This window comes from Tyto alba, unplaced genomic scaffold (assembly GCF_018691265.1).
Source record: "Tyto alba isolate M040663 unplaced genomic scaffold, T.alba_DEE_v4.0 Super-Scaffold_2, whole genome shotgun sequence".
Classification (NCBI taxonomy): Eukaryota; Metazoa; Chordata; class Aves; order Strigiformes; family Tytonidae; genus Tyto; species Tyto alba.
This window is the reverse complement of record NW_024881282.1, coordinates 19,234,750-19,254,949: the sequence shown is the minus strand read 5'-3', so window position 1 is coordinate 19,254,949 and position 20,200 is coordinate 19,234,750. Positions and strand designations below refer to the sequence as shown.

Below are 20,200 nucleotides of genomic sequence, written 5' to 3'. Positions count from 1 at the left end.
TCCCTTCCCTAGTCCTGGTCACCATGCTATTTCTGATAAAAATACAGATAATGTATTTGCCAGAGTCCCACTACCAACAGCTTTGATTTATTATTTTTCTAACAACATGTACATGTCACATGTCTTACTTCCTTTGTCAACAGGGAGGGAAAAAAAAAAGAAGTATCATGAAACAATGTATGTTTGCATCTTCAAGGCTTCAAATCCTCTATATAAGAAGGAAACATGAATAATAGGTCTTGTCCATAGGTCTTGTCCAACATGCAAGCTAGAAGGTCTTTAGGTAATGGGACTAGTTCTGGGATTTGCAAAACTGCTCAGTAAATGGCTGTATTAAGTCCTTACACGAAGTTTTGACATTCAACAAATGCTAACTGGTAAATCCCCAAAGAGAGATGTGGTATCTTAGTTTGCTATGCAACTTCTTACATCCTATTTCTGAACTATAAGCATTGTTTTTCAATCCAAGATCTTTAAACTACATAAATTAATGCATTTTTATCATCAGCAGGCTTAAATTAACTAAGCAGTAGTCTCCATGTCCATTGGAAATATTTTAGAAACCTGGAAATCAGAACAGATGAAACACCACTATTCGAGAAAAGACTGATCTATCCTTAGCAATTTTAGACTTGAATTGTGTAGAATATATTAAACATTTAAGATCAAATGCTTCCTGTCATACTATCAAAGTTTCTAACAGGCAGGGTTAACTTCTACTGGGAAGATATTATAGAATAAAAGGAAGCAAATTCCAGGGGAAAAGAGCAAAATTGAAACTTGTACCTTGAAAACGTTTCCTTTACATCTCTGTAAAGTACAAAAACTTGTAACCTCTAAGTGACGCGCACCTACCATGTTTCAGGCTTTTTTGTTGTGTAAAAGCCATTTTCACTATAGCCATCTCTCCTCCTCTTGTTTCTTCTTCTCATGTTCATCATTTTTCTAATTCCTCTCTTCTTTAGTATTTTTCTCCTCTTTTACCTGTGGAAGCCCTACCTCCTTCCTTTTGAACCTATCACTATTTTGCATATAAAAAGACCACAGTTATATAAAAAATGCTATATATGTACACCTTGAAATACAGCCCTCATATCTACTTGTAAACTTATTTTTAACTCCCTTCTTAGTGAGTCTTGAAAGTCTCTAACAGGACTCCCAGCCACTAGCCCTGCCTCTTTGAACTCAATCTATTTCAACACTGCTATGGTTCCAGCCTATCAGACTTCATACCAGCAAAATTCGGGTGTGTCTCTATTAATCACACCAAAAATAAAAGTTCAGTAGTTTAAGTGACAGCACATGCTGATTTTCTTAAGATGCACTTTCCCCAAGAAAAACCACAGGCACTACTTTAAAGTCACAAATGCCTTAACTTCTCATCCACAACTACTTGGCCATCTGTGACAATGCAATAATCATATCCCATGTCGAAGGGACCAACTAGCAGTAGTGGGAATGTTGGTTTTAAAAGATTAGGAACTGCATTCCTGAATTATTCATTGAGACATTCAGACTATTAAAAGAACTTTCCAGCTTTCAACTTCAAAAGTCAAATTTTGACATCAGTTTCAAGATTAACACAAAAACTCCACAGTCTAACATCCAACTTAAAGCTTAGCTTCATACAGCCATATACATAATATATGAAAGATATTGATACTTGTGCAAAAATACATTTGGTAATACAGGACCAAATTGAAGAACTGTGCTATTTAAATACTCGTTGAAAAACACATTAAAATAAATCCATGTGTTTTAATCAGCATATAAGTAAATTAAGAAATCACGCATTAACAAGGGTCTACTGCACCTAGATTGTAACTGGTTTATATTTTGCTTTTAAAATGACCCTAGCTAGTCTTAAATTAAGCCTGTAGCGAAAGTTGTGATTTGTTTTTCCCCCCTCCACTTCTAGCCTAACAGAGCAGCAGAGCACCGGCATACGTTAGACCCTGGAAGGTTTTGAATTGCTTATCTGAAAGCTTAAATTCTGTAGAGTAGCAATTCCAGAAGACCATTCATAGCTGCTCCACCTGGCTTTTAGCAATACCTGTTCATTTTCTCAATCAGGAGACAATATACTGCTATTTAGAGAGACACAGAACAAAGCCAGCCAATTCAAACTAATTAATGTTGTATGGTATAAATACATATTATCACAGGTGACTAAATAGCAATTATAAAGTGTATGTAGCTTACTGCAGGAATATACAAATCCACAAGTAACTTGGACAGTGTTTTAAACACTGTCAATACCAAGAATTGCTCAGTATGCAATGAATTATGACAGCTCGCTACTTACAACTTATGATCAGACTTTCAAATTCAGGTTTTTTGCATGTCAAATTATATTCAGATGGCAAGACAACATATCAGTAAGATAATACTTAAATAACTTTGATGCATTATGCTAATCACAGAACTCCACAAAAAGGTACAAAACTTACATAGATACACTAACCTCTATTTGTGTCAATCAAAGGTGTACACTTAAGTCAAAGAAAGCCTTGCTTTACATGCAAATACTTGTGTCTCAAAACATCTGAAGTTATCACTAGCTGCTAAACTGGGGTAGTTTACCTACCTAACACATTATGTCGTTAAGCATATTTTATCCCGGAGTCACAGATATGGTTGTGCTGGGGATGAAAGGAACCACTACCTTCCATGTGAATTAAGCTAAAAACTAAGCAGTGCCACCACCAAAAATATTTTAATCAAACATTATTTATTTTTAGCTCTTAAGGAAATGTTCAGAATTGCAGCTTACCAGGATTATGGTGAGTCACAGATTCTCCATTTTGAAATACATCTCCAGCCACGTTCATTCTACCAGGATTGAAAGGTCCTACACCAGTCTTGGTCTGTGAAGTCAAAGATGGGGTGTATGTTTGCATATTAACACCAAAATTACTTGACTGCAGTCCGTTAGATACATCTCCCAAGTTGGCATTCTGCAGTGATGTTACATGTGTAATCATTAAGTTCATGTCACGCCCTTCAGCATTTTCTAAATGACCATCACTCACAGAGCTCATAGCACCTGTTTCTAATGTAGTAACATTAGCAATCTGAATTTCAGAGTCTGGTTCTGTGGTTATACCACTATTACCTATTCCTGAATTTACCTTACTTCTTGAAAAACTGGAAGCTGAGAATTCCATATCGTTGGTTCTATTTTTACACTCTGGAAGTCTTCGTTCATTAAAACTGGAAGCATTCTTCTCTTGTCCTTGATTTGTTTCAATGTCTTCTTCATCATCAATAATAATAGTTTCACTTACACTCCCCTTTTGAGAATTTAAGTCTTTTGGAGGACGAAGGACTTTGCAATCATTCCCTTGAAGTTCTTCGTTTTTTGATGATGTAAATGCAGTGTTCCTTTGATCTCCTATCAGTGATGTAGAATTCTGCGGAGGTTGTATGGGTTCAATAAAAACTACATCATCATCATCTTCTATAGGTGAGTTTTGGAATTTATTAGGTCTAGAAACTAAAGAACTTGGTGGACCTCCAAATGTATTTCCTACATTTGCAAGACCTGCTGCCATGGTTGTATTCCCTAGTAGACCAGGAGTATGTTCAGACAGTTCTAATCCTCCCAGAGGACTCGTGTCCATTCCTGATCTGCTGTTTGAAGAAAAACATAAAGCAAGAAAAAAAAAACCACACCCAACTTCAGAGTAAGATATAACTTTCCAATAACAGTTCTTAAAAATAAATAACTACAGAATTAATAGTTCCAGCTTTTACTTTGTTTTCCTCCTGAGATCATGTAAAGAACAAAGTTTCTCTATGATCTTCTTTAAATGTCTCAACATTCATTTACCTTCTAATCCTATACTGCCATCACCAACATTCCCTACACAGTAGCTACACATCACCATGTTTAGCAATACATACATAGGAAATGGAATTTTTGATGGTACTTATTACATGATCCTGATTTCTGAGTCCCTTTACCACCCACATAGGCACACAATGATCCTGTAAAATTGCTTTTGCTACACTGCAAAGCAAGATCAAATGTTAGACATGCAGAAATAAAAATCTGAACTCCTTTTAAATTGAATTCCTATTAGAAATGTTTCAGTATCAATACATTTATACAATAAGACTGAAGTACATATCCCAGTGCCTAGCAAAAAAAAAAAAAAAGCATCATCATTTTGCATATTAACAACTTTTAAACTTGACTGGTTTTCCCCCAATCTCACACTTTCAAAGCTGCTTATATAGCCCCAATATAACTGGAACAAAGAAGTAAGCAAAACAGATACAGAGACGCTGCGCACAATGAGAACAGATATACTATTGAGCAGCGGAAGGTACACAGCAACCGCTCATTCCTAGCTACTACCAGAGGCAGCTCATTTGAGGTCTTGACTTACTCCCTCATATTCCACTGCAGTTTTCAACAACTTCATCTCTTTTCTTTGTAACAGGAATCTTCAGGCTCCTTCCCAATAGCTACTTTCATAGAATAGAATCATAGAATAGTTTGGGTTGGAAGGGACCTTAAAGATCATCCAGTTCCAACCCCCTGCCATGGGCAGGGACACCTTCCCCCAGCCCAGGGTGCTCCCAGCCCCGTCCAACCTGGCCTTGAACCCTTCCAGGGAGGGGGCAGCCACAGCTGCTCTGGGCAACCTGGGCCAGTGTCTCACCACCCTCGCTGTAAAGAATTTCTACCTTATATCTAATCTAAATTATCTAATCTAAATCTACCCTCTTTTTGGTTAAAAAAAACAAAACAAAACAAAAACAAAAACAACACTTACTGCTTACTTTGCCTGAGGGTTTCTGTTTGCTTTCAGTATTTGTTGAGTTTGAGAAATCTGTTGTTTGTACTTGTCAAGTCTATCATGAACTTTAAAAATTACAGAAGGCAACCTAGATCTACAGTTTTTGTACCTGTAATTTCAAACTGGTATATAATTGTCACTAGAGGACCTAAGATCTCTCTAAAAAAACATCTGTACTAAAAATCAGTAAGTTAAATTGATTTTGATTTACACAGTAAGGAAAATACAGATGTAATTACATGATAATTTGGGTATGTCTTGGAGTATACACTAATGTGTGACATCACTGAGCTTTGGTGAAAGTCTAGAAAGTAGCCTTCTGTGCTGTTTTATAAATCCTTTATAAATGAAGGTAAATAGAGGAAACAGAAATATCCTGCTCATCAATACTTACCCATCCAGAAATCCACTGCAATCTGTTTACCTTAATAAGTTGATCCAAGAGCTTTTATTTTCTTTCCTGGAGGGAACCTGCTGCTCTTGTATCAACTTGCTGCCCTCCACAGAAGCAGTGTGTTCTGAAACAGGGTTAGAACAAACATTAGATATCCAAAACAGATCCTTCACTTCAAACCTCTTCTAACAACTATATTCATTAAACTCACTTCCTTCTAAATTTACAGTTTAAGTTCAAATCTGGCTTTCAGCACTATCATCCTACAATTTTAGAGAGAGAATGTCAGTCTATACAATCACTGCTGTGTGTAAAGAAGCAACAATACTGTTCATTTGAGATTTTCCACTCTGTCACATTACATTTCCAGAAACCTTTGTTTGATGCTTTATAGGTAGATGGAAAAAATATGTTTGATAAGAGACAGACAGACGTAACTGCAATTAAGTAATCAAACACTAGAATTAAGAAGTATATATGTAATAGAATATTAGAGAAATAAATGGTTCAAGTTAACTGAGCTATTGGGAAGAAACCTTAGCAGTTACATTTCTTTGCTTTTTATCATGTCAATCTCCTTGACGCCTGTAGCGGAATATACCAAGATAAAATTAAGATACAGCAAAAGGAAAGTTACAGAACATACATTATAAATCAGGCATACAATGCAATATTAACCTTACATTGCTAATAATTTTAAGTGTGCACTCCAGTGATACTTAGCACAGGTTCAGGCATCTATAGCTTATAGTAACACATGTGATCATTCACAAGAGACTGAAAACGTTCAAAGTTCAAGCCTGTATTTATTCCTCACGTTTTGTAACAGTCATTAGGTTTCTTAGACTTGGCAGAATTTTTAAAATAGAGTATCAACTTGTGTAGTTATCTACTGTTTGAGGACAGCTCTTAAAATCCCCAGACGGTAAAGTGGCATAGAGGAATAAAGCTCAAATATTCTTCTACACATATACAACATTATCCAAGCCCTCTCATCCGTTACCTTGCAGGGAGTGGGGGGTACAGTATGACAACCAAACAGCAAAGCTGTAAACCAGATTAATCCTAGAAGAGAGGCAACCACCTTTTAATTCCTTCATGTTAGCCTTATAACCAAATGCCATTATGTAATAGCATTTGAACTGCAATAACAGTAACATTGAATTGCAATGAAAGAGGCTTTCTTACATTAAAAAACAGAACAAAACAAAAAACTAGCAAAAAAATCCCCACAACCAAACAACAAACCCATACTATCAAAGCAGTTGGTTTGCATTTCCTTCGAAATCAGTCAGTTACACTGAAGATTAATTTAATCCTATATTCTCTCCTTTACCTATCTTATTTTTCCCTCCAGGGCAAAGGGGGAATAATTCAAAGTTAGACTTCCCTACATCTCAGCTTCTGCTGAAAAGAATTAATTAATTTCACTGATTTTTAAAGTTTCCCCAGTTTGTTCCATATATTTTCTTTCTCTACGCAGACAAAAGCATCACAAGCACACAAAGCTTTTAATAAAGTTTTAAATATACCTGAACAGATGGGAGCAAAGAAGAAATGAGACTATGCCAAGACTATACCTCAGGTCTGACTCAAACCTTTCGTACTTCTGTTTTCACAGATCCTTAGTAAAAAGACAGACTTGGGCTGTATTATGCACATAATATGTAGCAAAGATAAAATCCATAACAAATCTTTTTGACAAAATACATTTTTTTTCCCACAACAGATCTTAAAAAGGTTTTAATGACCTGTATTATTAGGTATGACATAAAAGGAAGAAAAGTTTGTGCTTAACTGTCAGCACACACTTAAGTAAAATCTGCATATATTTGCTCACAAATATTAGCTCCTACCTCTGCAAGACTCAGCAACAACACTACCCAAAAAATCAGAATTTTTTTTCTTTAAAATTTGCAAAATAAGGTAGCTTTGTTCCTAGCGTTTTTAGAAAACAAGAGAAACACAAAAACTACATCGGCAATGTCACAGTCAGTATTTCTAAATTAAAAACTACCAAAACAGGAATGATCTACAGACTAAAAAGAATAGGTTTAGAATGGGAAACCAGGAAAAACCTCGTGCCTCATAACTGGTAATAGCAAAAGACACTTAATAATACAAATACAATTGCTAGAAATCTGCAAGATTGATTATACTGACCACTAGATGAATTTTTGAGACTTTGAAAAAACCCAACAAAAAAACAACTGGTGATACCTGGTCTGCAGAAAATGTATGTTCAATACTGTTGCAGAATAAGCTCAAGGCTTTATGGTAGCGCACACACACCAACATCACAGCTGAATGGAAACGGAGGGACTATCAATACACAACAGCCCTTCCAGAACCATACTTTGTGTGTCCTCCTTATAAATTAGGTTCCATCACTCATCTATAAAAGTCTTCATCCTGAAATAAATTACAATCCCATAGCTACATTCAAGGTTTAATAGCTGGAAGAAATAAAAAGCAAAATGCAGACACTTCTCTGGAAGGATGGCAAATACTACAGCGTTTAAGACAGCCAGCTAGGTAACACTCCATAGGCAAAGTCTGAACTCCATTGTGGAATGATAAAACAGAGTTTTAAATTTATCGTGAATTTCAAACATTGATGTGGGGTGTGCATCTACCTTAAAAAAAAAAAAAATCAACTCCCTTTTAACAAAAGGGGAAACTGGAATTTAAAAGCCTTTACTAAGTGCCATTAATAACATCTGGGATGGAGGTCACAGAAGAGCACAGTCGTGGTTATATACACTTGGAAGAATGTCACAAAACTCAGAAAGGAGTCATTGAAACCCAGCCAAAACTACAGTTCCACCAACACGAGGCACTTGAAACAGACATCCAGAGTAGGACCAGTGTGTTCAAATGCTTCCATATAAAGGCTAGAAGACTAAAAATAAAAGAGAAAAACTTGAAAGACTGCTTTGGAGAAAATATATAACTGAGACATCTTCAGAAGTGAAAAGATGAACAAAATTCAGGAGACAGTATTATACTAAGGTACGAACATGGGAACAAGTGATAAGATTGATTTGCCCCAGTGAAGGAATACTACTTTCTGCTAGGTAAGTACAGTATCCTAACTAAATTATTTACCTCAACATGTACTGTGCTGCATTTGAAGTCCATACCCAAACTAGCAGAAACAGTATATTAATGGTATACTATCAATTAATCCCACTTAACAGTGACAGCATGTGTGAGATAAGGGGAACAAGAGAGACTGCAAAGTAATAACTAAAGACTTCAACTACTGTTATGAAGACTAAGGGAAGAAGACAAAAAAAAACCCCAAACCACCACTGAATGATGGAGACAGTCTTAGACAGACAACTGCAACCAGATAGAAGACTAACAGAAGGAAAACCAACTCTTCATCTAATTCTCAGCCATGCAACCAAGATGTAATTATCCAGACAGCACTCCAGAAACGCATATTTAGATTCCATGGGGAATAAAATAAATAAATACATAAAAATTCATTACTTCAACATTTGACTTCAAAAAGAAGAACAACATAAGTGTGAGGAACCCAGTTAAAAGGAAACAAAATGGAGCAGCTAGGAGAAAAAGCTTCTTAACAGCATGAAGGCAATTTAAAAACTCATCATTCAGCATACAACCAACCAAAAAAGACCCCCAAAAGACACTAAAACTACTATCTGGAGGTCTGAGTTACAAAGACGCTGGAGTTGTATTAGGGGGATATTTCATAGACATTTGTTCTACTCTTTACCCTTTGCTAGGTTCAAAACAGGCTATTGAGCTATGTCAGAGCAAAGGTTTATCTAAAGTGACAATTCTTGACAATTTTAAAAACAGCAATTTTTTTCTAAAGAAAAGGAGTACCCAAGAAGCCTGAACCACAGCAGAAAACACTGAATAAACTCTTTGCATTGATATTCAGTAAGGAAAAGATCAGGGAAGACTACATCTAAGCTCTCTTTCTAGGGGTCAAGTCAGAGGAAAAATGTTGTATCAAAGTGTTAACAGAAAAAGATTTTGGAACAAATCACTAGGGCCACATTGCATTCACTCAAGATCTCTTAAAACAGTCAGCAATTTTATATTTCAGTATGTGTCACCCATTACTTATGCAGAAGGTGCTAACAACTACCCAAATAATTGCAGACTACAGTCCTGTCTCCAGCACTAAACAGACTGATAGAAACTACAGCTGAAGAAATATACAAAAGAAAAAATAATATATGGGGAAAAAATTAACATGGATTTTGCAAAGAAAAGGTAATGCCTCACAGGACTATTGGAGAGATCTTTTGAAGGGTTCACGTATTTGTTGACCAACACTGATTAAACTGGTATACAGCACTTAAGACTTCCAAAAGGCATTCAAACACATTCCTCACTAAAGACTGCAGCAGATATAATCTATAAAAAAAAAATATTTGAGTAAGCATTCTCTGGGAGATTTCTAATTACTTGAAAAGTAGCACGTGTTTGCTGTTATCACAGTAAAGAGGAGTTTATAAGAGGGGTTCCAAAATAAAATTATATAGGTCAACGTACATAAATCAACCATAAGAGACAGTGACTACCAAAGTGACAGTCTCCTAATAATACAAAATTATTCACAGCAGCTGAAAACAGAAACTAGTTGTAAAGAACTATAGAAAGATATTACAGTGCTGAATCAAGAGAAGTCTGGCCAGCCAGTCAAGGCAAGTCATTCTCTCCCTCTGCTCTGGTGAGACTCCAGCTGGAGTACTGTGTCCAGCTCTGGGGCCCCCAATGTAAGAACAACATGGACCTGTTCCAAGTGGGTTCAGAGGAAGCCACAAAGATTATCAGGGGGGCTAGAGCACCTCCCCTATAAAGACAGACTGAGCCAGCTGGAGCCTAGAGAAGAAAAAGCTCTGCACAGACCTTATAGTGGCCTTTCAGTACTTAAAGGGGGAGTAAAGGAAAGATGGGGAGGGACTCTTATCAGGAAGTGTTGTGATAGGACGAGGGGTAACTGTTTTAAACTGAAAGAGGGTAGATTTAGATTAGACATAAGGAAGAAATTCTTTCCTGTGAGGGTGGTAAGGCACTGGCACAGGTTGCCCAGAGCAGCTGTGGCTGCCCCCTCCCTGGAAGGGTTCAAGGCCAGGTTGGATGGGGCTTTGAGCAACCTGCTCTAGTGGAAGGTGTCCCTGCCCATGGCAGGGGGTTGGAACTAGATGATTTTTAAGGTCCCTTCCAACCATTCTATGATTCTATGAATGCTCAGACAGTACGGTAGGCAAAATCACTGGGTGATAAATGCAAGGTAGTGAACAGGGAGAAAAGAGTAATTACATAAACAGCAATTCCTCTAAAGTAGAAGTTTAAGATCCAAGTTACAACTCTCTCACTCTTTCAGATCAAAGCTACTCAATCATCAATGACCAAAGAGGAAAAACAATATAAAAGAAGAATACAGAACACATTTGTCACTACATAAGCAAGATGCTGGTGAACTATGTTTTTTATCACAAAATGTTCAGGTCACCCCCTTTTCAGAGAAAGGGAAAACTAGATGAATTACATAAACAATTTATATTAAAGGAAAAGTCTTCTCATTATAAATGAAAGACAACTCAAGGAAGATGATAGATCTACAATAAAAAAAAAAATACACAGAGCCATGCCCAGTGTCTTACAACACAGAAACAAATTAAGTATCTTTAATAATCTACTGTGCAGGAAAACATTTTTTCTTTTTCATTGTGAAAATCACTGCTGTAGAAGGCTACAAAGGCCAGAAATGCAATCAGTTTAAATAGGGATTGGACAAACGTGAAAATAAATGCACTGATGACTGTTAAATACAGTGGTCCAAAGGCAACTCTAGAGAAGTTCTTAGCCAGCCAACCGCTGAAAACCAGAATACACCTGCAGAAAGCTCATGCTATAACTGCCAAGTTTCTATTCCTAGACATCACTTTTGCAAACAGGTTACTGAATTGTCTACTAACCTAGTACAGCAATTAATCTAATCTATTAGAGTAATAATAATATTCTTACATGCAGAATAAACGTCACTAGCCTCATGGAAGCTTTACCCACTTACCCAAAACCTGAATTTTGGCCTATGGCTGTCAGGTTGACATCAGCTGGGGGATGGGTGTCAACATTTAGGCAAAATAATCAGTTAAGAGACTAATCTGAATGCATCTTGATGTTCTGTGAGACTACATGATTGTAATGATCAATTCCTGACCTTGACATTTCTTTGGCCATAACATCATTTAAATCCTTAATTCACAGCTACTTCCAAGAGTAGAGTTTTTATACTTCCTTATTACAGAAAGTCACTTTTTATCACTTGACTTTTTTAAGTCTGATGATCAAATACTCAGTCTATTGTAAAGACTGTATGCAGCTATCAAGAAGCTCTCTAGGTTAATAGTATGCTGCAGTATCTTGCTACAAATTCAGGAACATTCACTCGCTAACACAGATGCAACCTACATACCATGGCTTTCTTGGGGTATGAAACATCAACTGAACCCCAGTGGCTGACTAAATGTATGCCACAGTTCACCCCAAAAGCAAAGCAAACCACTCCAATTAAAATAACCTTTAAATAGCACTTTCACACTGCAGCTGAGGCTAATCGGCCAACTATACCCACACAAAGTGCTAGACAAGCACAAGTAATCCAATGTTTTTAAAGGGCTACAATTTAAACCAGTTTTAAGCTAAATCTGAATGCTGCTAGTGCAGTCCTGTGAATTTGGATAGTGAATAACATATACTGTGTATGGACACCTACTTCATGGAGTAGAACTCCATGTTAGAAAAAAAAGGAGTTGTAGGGCCCTTCTGGGTCATCAGATAGAAGACTTACCACAGGCAACCACAGAATCAAACTGTATTCGTTAAACATTGTTACTATAAACCTTGAACATTTTTTGATGGGTTATTTCTTTTTGTTTTGGGTTTTTTTTTTCTCCTTATATCCTTCCTGAGAGATATCTAGCCATCAACCGTAGTATTTTATGTTCAGACATGCCTCATATTTGGTGGCTCTGATTTAGTGTCAACTTTTAAATCTCTTTTAACAAAAGTTTTAACACTTCTGAAGGTCCACTTAGTTATCAGGTCTACAGACTCACTTTGTTATGCTATCATGTAGCCCAGCTGTTTGGGCAAGTACACACATAACCAGACAGAAGTTGATCCAGCTGACAGAGACGTTGCTGCTGGAATCCCTTCCACCCAGGTTAGTTCCCCTAAACAAAAATCTCTGTGCAACAACACTAACAGCTGTGCCTGAACATGACAATGTTCATACCACAGCTCTGACCTTCAACGTAGAGATTACTTTACCAGACAGGACAGTAGTGACAAGCCAATAGCCACAGCCTGACAAATAGTGTGTAGAACACCCCAAAATTCACCCACTCACTGACAATGAAGCAAGCAGCAACAGACTGAATATTAAACCACATTTATATCCACTGGTCACAATCAGTAGGTATCTGAAACTCGTAAAACTTTACGCAAACTTAACATAATTAAGGCCACAACGACACAACTATTTCATCAGTCTACCAGCTTCACACTGGTAATCATCACACTAGCAATCATGCTAGCAAATTCCACATAAATACTTGCCTATTTCAGGCTAAACTCAAGTGCAAGTATTCACAACACCAAAGTAAAACAATGGTCTGTCTTAAAATATTGTAGAAGTTAAAATTAAGTATTAACCAAGAGTCTCAATAACATTTAACACTAACCCATAAATGTATTTATATTGCTGTTTTTTCAGAACACAGGTAAGAGCTTTCAGGAACTGGATACTAAGTTCAGGTCCACAAATCTAATCTGTTCATTGTCCAAGTACCACCATTACAAAAGCCTGAAATCTTATTACTTCAGCCTAGAAACACTACTCCAGAATTTATTTTCCAGTAGGCTTGGATCCACTTCAAATTTCATTCTTTCTCTAGATTTTCAAAGAACTTGTATGGATTGAAAAAATTAGCTTACTACAAGTCATTCTGTAACACCCAAAATGCGTTTCACTCAGATTTCAGGAAATTTAAGAGAAAAGAATACACACACAAAGTCAGTAACTAAGAACAGTAAGAAGGCAATATCTACATAGTGAAAGAAATACTTTGAAGCAGTTGAGTCACTAAGTTTTGGGTTTATTCAAAAGAGAAACTATTTACACACAAATTAAAGCTTACTGAAAACATGCAAACTTCAGTATCTCCTAAGCATCTTAACTGCACTGCAGCTACCAGTGTTACATGTGAATGCCGACATCTGGTTTCCAACTGATGTTTCCAGGAACATCTGAATACCTTTACTTAACACAGCCTCTTCCTTGGGTTTTCCTACATAACCCATGCTAAGAATTACTCACCTGTATGCATGAACAGCATCAAAATTCAGGGTCAATCTCAAACTTGGTTCTATTCAGGGTCAATCTTGAATGCAATCATATCCACACCAAGCACCTACAATTTTCAAAATTATTCATGGGGGAATAAGCAGCACTTGCCATAGCAATTAATATCAAATCAAAATAATTATGTTGACTACCTGTGTATAAGTTTTAGGGCAGCAATACTGACGTATCTTCCCCTTATACACACACTTTCAATGTATTTCATGGCTGTTTAATCATGAAAAGGTGCTGATCAGCAAGAACACAGCACTACTTCTATCCTTAAAAGCCATTATGTGTAATGTGGTAGACAGTAAATTTTATCTCTCTACTAGCCAAGCAGCAACATGCTGCTTAAGGATATCCTTTATAATAAATGGAATAAAAAGGTGAAGCAAGACAAAGAATCAGAGGACCCACAGAAGAAGTTATATCCAAATGCATATCTATTTCCAGGGAAGTAGGTAGCACTAGACCACAGCAACAGATTTAAAATATGACCTAAATGAAAAGAGAGCAGTACAGTAACAGCAGAGAAACACTATGCTAAATATGTGAAAATAGGAACAGGACAAGTAAAATACTGAAAAAATAAAAAGAAATAGTAGAAAACAGCCTTGATACAGCATGGAAATAGGCCAAATTCTCATCTGACATATCTTAATGTTAAAAAACATAACCCTTAATAGGAGAAAAATACACACTGAATAGCTACATCAGAAACAGACCTGAGAATAAAAAAATTATTTAGATGTCTGGACTGAGCAATGGAATACAGGTCATTGATAAGTGTCAATGGGTCACAGCACACATTTCAAAAATATGTCTCACTCTTGCTCCACAGGGACTGTGGTGAGTTGACCTTGGCTGGATACCCCACTCTATCACTCCCCTCCTCAACTGGACAGGGGAGAGAGAGCATAACAAATGAGTTGTCGGTTGAGGTAAGGACAGTTTAATAAAGCAAAAGCAAAGGCCACGCACAAAAGCAAAGCAAAACAGAAGATTTTGTTCTCTACTTCCCATCAGCAGGCAATGTCTGGCCACTTCCTGGGAAGCAGGGCTTCCGTAGGACTTGCTCCAGAAGTCAGAGAAAACACATGCTCTCCTTTCTCTCAGCATTTATTGCTGTGCATACATCACATGGTATGGAATATTTGGCCAGTTCAGGTCAGCTGTCCTGGCTGTGTCCCCTCCCAAGATCTTGCCCACCCCTGGCCTGCTGGTGAGGGGGGAATGCTGGAGAGAACGCCTTGATGGCAGCCAGCACGGCTCAGCAGTGGCCAAAACACTGGTGTGTTATCAACACCTTTCTAGCTACCAATACAAAGCACAGAACTATGAGGCCTGCTATGGGGAAAATAAACTCCATCTCAGCCAGATTCAATACAGGGACCAATGAAGAATCATTGAGAATTCAAATATATGAAGTCACTAGCTTTTGCCAGCATTCAAGAAATTGAGATAACACAACACTCAATGTATAATCCCTTTAAAAAAGCATTTAATTTTCACAGGTTATGGGAAGCATAATTGGAAGTACTCCATTAGCAAATATATTACAGCAAATGCTACAAATTATGTATAGATACTAATGAGAAAAGGCTCTATAACTAAGCAGATATTCTACTTCTCTTTCATAAGAGGTACAGTTGCACTGACTATACTTTTGATACAACTATATTGTAATTACAGTGACTATACTAATCTGTAAGCACCTAACATACACAAGTAGCATGCAATCTTTCAAACTGGTAAAGTTACAAGAAATTGGGGGTACTGCCAATCACATATAAACCAATCTCATCTGAAAAAAACACCAGAGACATGAAAGAGTAAAAGAAATAAACTGTGAGAGGATAAGATCTACGAGATTTAACACATCCTGTAGAACCACATGTTCAGAAACAGAACAATTAACTACAGTAATGCTAATTCTGTTAACCTTACCTGTAAAGCACTTTTTCATTCTTAAATGAAGTCAGTATATTTAAGGTTATTTTAAGAAGCCATTTTTAAACAATACTTCATGCATATATGTTGAATTAATAATTTTACCCAAACAGCACAAATTCTTATTTTTGTGTTATTGGGCGGGGCGGCCGAAAGTGTTCAAATTAACTTACAGCAAAGCACTGCGTATCAATGGAGAGCATCTTCCAGGTCACTAAATGATAGCGGACTTAACTTAAACACTGCAAGTATAATAGAATGGCTGACATGGGAAGGGACCTCTGGGTATCACCTTATCAAACCCACTCCAGCTCAAAGAAATGACGAATTAGAAATGAGATCCATCTTTGAAGTTAAGTCAGGTTGTTAGCATCATATCCAACAGAGCTTTGAATATCTCTAACACTACAGATTTCCCAGCCTCTCTGGACACACTCTTCCAGTGTTTTATTATCTTAGCTATTCAGATCTTCCCCTGCTGCAACTTCTGCCTGCTACCTGCCATCCTAGCAACAAGCATCTCTGAGAAAAGGCTGGCTTCATCTTCTCTATACTTGCCCATTAACTGGTTGAAAACAGCAGTAATACGTCCCTCCAGCCTTCTCTTTAGATTGAACACACCGTTCCCTCTCAGTTTTTCCCTCTTTGTTATGTGCTCCAGCCCTCTAAGCTGGTGGCCCTCCACTGGCCTCTCAATTATCCCAGTATCTTTATTGTAACAGGATCTACCCAAAACCGGACTCAACAATGCAGATGTAGTCTCCCAAGTATCAAACAGTGGGGAACGATCACTTCCCTCAAACTGCTGGCTACAGTCTTGCTTAATTTAGCCCACTATGCTGTTTGCATTCATCCCTGCAAGAGTACATTATTCATGTTCAATTTGCTGTCCACCAGGACTACCCGAAGATGCTTTCTACCGTATCAGTGCTCAGCCTGTACTATTCCCATACATTTTGGAAATTAAAAAGACACTTTACTAACTGTCAACAAGGACTTTTAATGTTATTCTTCATTAGTTCTTCCTCTTGTTTGGTTGAGGTTTTTTTTTTTATTATTTTTATTTTAAACTAGCACACAGCCTATATTTGTATACATACAGCCCATGAAACTAGTAACTCTGCAGGGGTAACTGGCAACCACCATGTCTAATGGCACACCCAGTTTCTCACTGCCTGATTGCACAAATTTTTACTAATGCTTTTAAATTCCTTTCTTTCTACTTTTGCATGTGCTTAGAAACAAAAAGAACTGTCATACCATAGCTCCCAAATGAACAAGACGCTTGTAGATAGACCATCTTCCTTGTCTTTAACAATAACTAATATCAGCTAGTAGTCTCAACCAGACTTTTCATCCCTGAAAAATACCCAGGTATCAGCTAACAACCAATTTTTGGCCCAGTGTGGACAAGCTTCATCAACATAATTTACCTGCTGTAATTAGCATTCAATGTATCTAGTAATTCAGAACAAGGAAAACCAAATTTGAAAGAGTACGTGAATACTATGGTACATATAGGAGGGAAACTCATGTAGTCTATGACCAAGTAAACAGCCAATGAAGTTACAGTATAACAAAGGAAAGAATCTTAACATCATAAACAAACTTGTATAAGGAAGGGAAAGAAAAGGAAAAACAACCACAAAATAGTTCAAGTTCTATGCTGAGGTGAGGTTGACAGGAAATGGGATCCAAAGCAAGAATGGATATAGTCAGCAAGGCAAGTATGACAGGTTTTCACAGCTGTGCTCGCTGGCTGGCTGCAAGTTACATTATGCAATTGAGACTCCAGTTTATCAAACTAGTTTTAAGAAGAAGTAAAAGGTAGCTTTCTTTTTAAACAAGACGCATATTGTATCTGCTAAGGCTGCAGTTCCACAACAATAAACCACATCCAGTCTAGAACAGGGCTGCAGTGGTTTTGAATTCCCACTCTTCTCTCCCACTTTCTCCAGCCTCTCTCTTCTTTTCTCCCTAGCTGTTTACACGTCCTAAGAGCCAGTCCACCATGGGAGCTAATGTGGTAGAAAGCTCAAATACAAAAAACAGAGCAAACATCTAACACCTACACAGCTATCCCCAAAAAAAGTTCATTGTGATGATTCATGAAGCTAAACTGATTCCCAAAAAAAGGAACAGAAAAGGCCAGTGTTGGTACAAAGAAGAGAGGACAATGACAGTGCTAAGTTAGGCTGGTTTAAAGGCTCATGCAGCCAAACATATGTTTATTAGAATTTACACCCATGAAAAATACACTATATAGCAATTGTTCTAAGACAGTATTTTGTCTTTTGAGTCCAAATCTGCAGCTGGAATAAAGACCTGCAGAATGCGAAGTGTATTCCAAGCCAAAAAAAGACCAAACCACTATTTAATTTTGCTAGTGGGGAGCTTTTAAAATCCTCTTTAAACTTTTGCCTAAAAAGATTAAAGTCAAGAAGTTATTCCAACTTTTAGTTATCCTACCTGATGAAAGTCTACACACTGTTCCCTGTCGGAATTTTTATTGCTTAGGCAATAATCAGCACTAGAGAAATTAAGCCTTTAATATTGGGGAGGGAAGCACCCTATTATCCAATATGTTATTGGGCGCATTGTCTCTCCTAGACCAAGATTAAGTCACACTCTAATCTATTCTCTTTTAATTGAGAAATAGACTGAGTTTCTAAAGTCTGTTAATAGAAAGCATGTTTTCCACTCCTTAAGTCATTCTTGTAGGTCTTCTCCAAACTCTCCAATTCTTTTTAATTATCAAAAAAAGCTGGACTTAGATCAGATCATAATGGCTGTACTACACATAACATTAGTCCAATTATCTCAGTATTTCTGTTTGCTAATCATTTGGATAGAAGTATACATAATAATGGCCAAATACAGTGACAGTGGCAACAATTCCCAGATAAATTCTACATTTGTGTCTGGTGATAAACAACCAACCAACCACTGTTATACTCTCCATTTTCTATCACTTCTAAATTGCAATTTTTTTTAATTATATGTATAGAGAAATTCTTGCCTGCCCTTTCTAGATACTACCTGGCTTCTTTAATGAGGCACCATCTACCAGAACAAAACTTCAACTTCTGAATGAACATTTTTCAAAATAAACACAACCGCCTCCATAAGCAAAACAAAATAAACAAAACCCCTCAAAACCCATGCACACAGAAATATTAGCTCTTAATTCAAAATACGTCTGGTAAATTCTTCCAGCTTAGTAAGAATTCTTAATCACATATAGGTTGATATATTAATCGTCAATTCTTGCTCAGACAAAATGATGGAATTATTTCAGGTATAACAGAACACTAGGTCTTCTTCCTCTTTACACACACACAGATAGACATTAAAAAAAAAAAAAAAGAAAAAAGAAAAAAAGACACTGATACTACACTACTGCAACTCTTATCACAGGCTTCTATGAGCCAAAGTTAAAGACTACATTATGCTAGCCACTTTACACATAAAGAATGACCATCCAAAGAGCAAACAACCTAAACGTAAGGGACAACAGATGGAGAGAGACAAAAAAGAGAATACACGCAAACAGCACCACCATAAACAATGGTTAGAATTAGATCTTGTTCTAAGGATGGTGTTTGAGTCCCAGTGTGACAGGAAAGGTGGTGGCTTGGTTTTTATTAGGCTGTTTCCTAAAGTTAGCTTATTTTGCACTGGCAGGTTGCAAATGCTTTAAAGAGTGCACACAGGGAACTTCTCCAAGCAAGAGGAGCATCACAGGAGAATGAACAGAAGTGTTTAACTGCCCATGATGTCACTTCCTAAACAGCACTTAAAATCTCATTAACAACAAAGATGGATAATATCCTTCACAGCTAACCCCCAACCTTAAATTAAAGGCAAGTAACCTGTTACTTTTACAGCCATAAAACATGAGATGCAAAAAGACCAGACAGTCAAAGCAGAAGAGAAGGAAAGCACTCTTGTTCAGGATTCTGAATCCATACCAACAGAGCAAGATTATTTTTACCACAACCATAAGAAAAACTGTTACCACAAGATACCGAGACCAAAGGCAAGGTATGAGATTCAGTCATGTGATTTACTAACACAAGTAAATAACCAACACTTAATTAACTATTAAGAGACAGCTTACTATATGGAAGAAATCTGTGATCTGTTAGAATAGCATGTGCTGTGTCTAAAACAAGGGCTAGATTATGGGCTTAAACTAAAGATCTGATGACAACGCTGTCCAAAAGTGACAGCACAGAGTCTTCCTTTTGGGGAGGAAGGATTGCCTCTGTGATAGTAGCTTGAGCTAAAGGTCAGACATCCACAAAGAGAAGTCAGAAACACACTGAGATTTAGCTACTATAGAAGGCAGCAAGTCCAGAAGAGCGAGAGACTTGAAGGTCATCCATACAGAGATGGTAGCTGAGTTTATGAATGAGATTAACAAAATAGCTTTTAGAGAAATTTGAGTAGTACTAGGGGTAAATGCCAAACTGGAGAGGTCTTACAGGGATCTAAAGAAAAGGAACTCCAGTAAGAAGTTAAGGTTTTCACCAAGGTTAAACTTTCATGGGGGAGGAAAGAAAAAAGCATAGTTGCATCACAAGTGGATTTTTGTTTGAAGTTCAGTACAGTTATATTACACAGAAGACCCTGAAGAAACACAGG

General features: G+C 37.1%; 1 protein-coding gene across 12 annotated transcripts in view; it reads right to left on the bottom strand.

The window, feature by feature from the left end:
• Positions 1-20,200, bottom strand: part of ZMYM2 (zinc finger MYM-type containing 2) — a 99,040-nt gene that overhangs the window by 71,986 nt on the left and 6,854 nt on the right. For 5 of the 12 annotated variants that reach the window (XM_042792105.1, XM_042792100.1, XM_042792107.1 and 2 more), the window contains exons 3-4: positions 5,203-5,326; positions 2,774-3,633 (exon numbers count right to left, since the gene is read on the bottom strand). In XM_042792105.1, coding sequence (XP_042648039.1) covers positions 2,774-3,623 — 850 coding nt within the window. In that variant the 5' untranslated portion in view covers positions 3,624-3,633; positions 5,203-5,326. Of the gene's footprint in view, positions 1-2,773; positions 3,634-5,202; positions 5,327-6,205; positions 6,256-20,200 lie in introns of those variants that run through there. The other 7 variants (XM_042792108.1, XM_042792109.1, XM_042792110.1 and 4 more) reach the window with 7 other exon arrangements.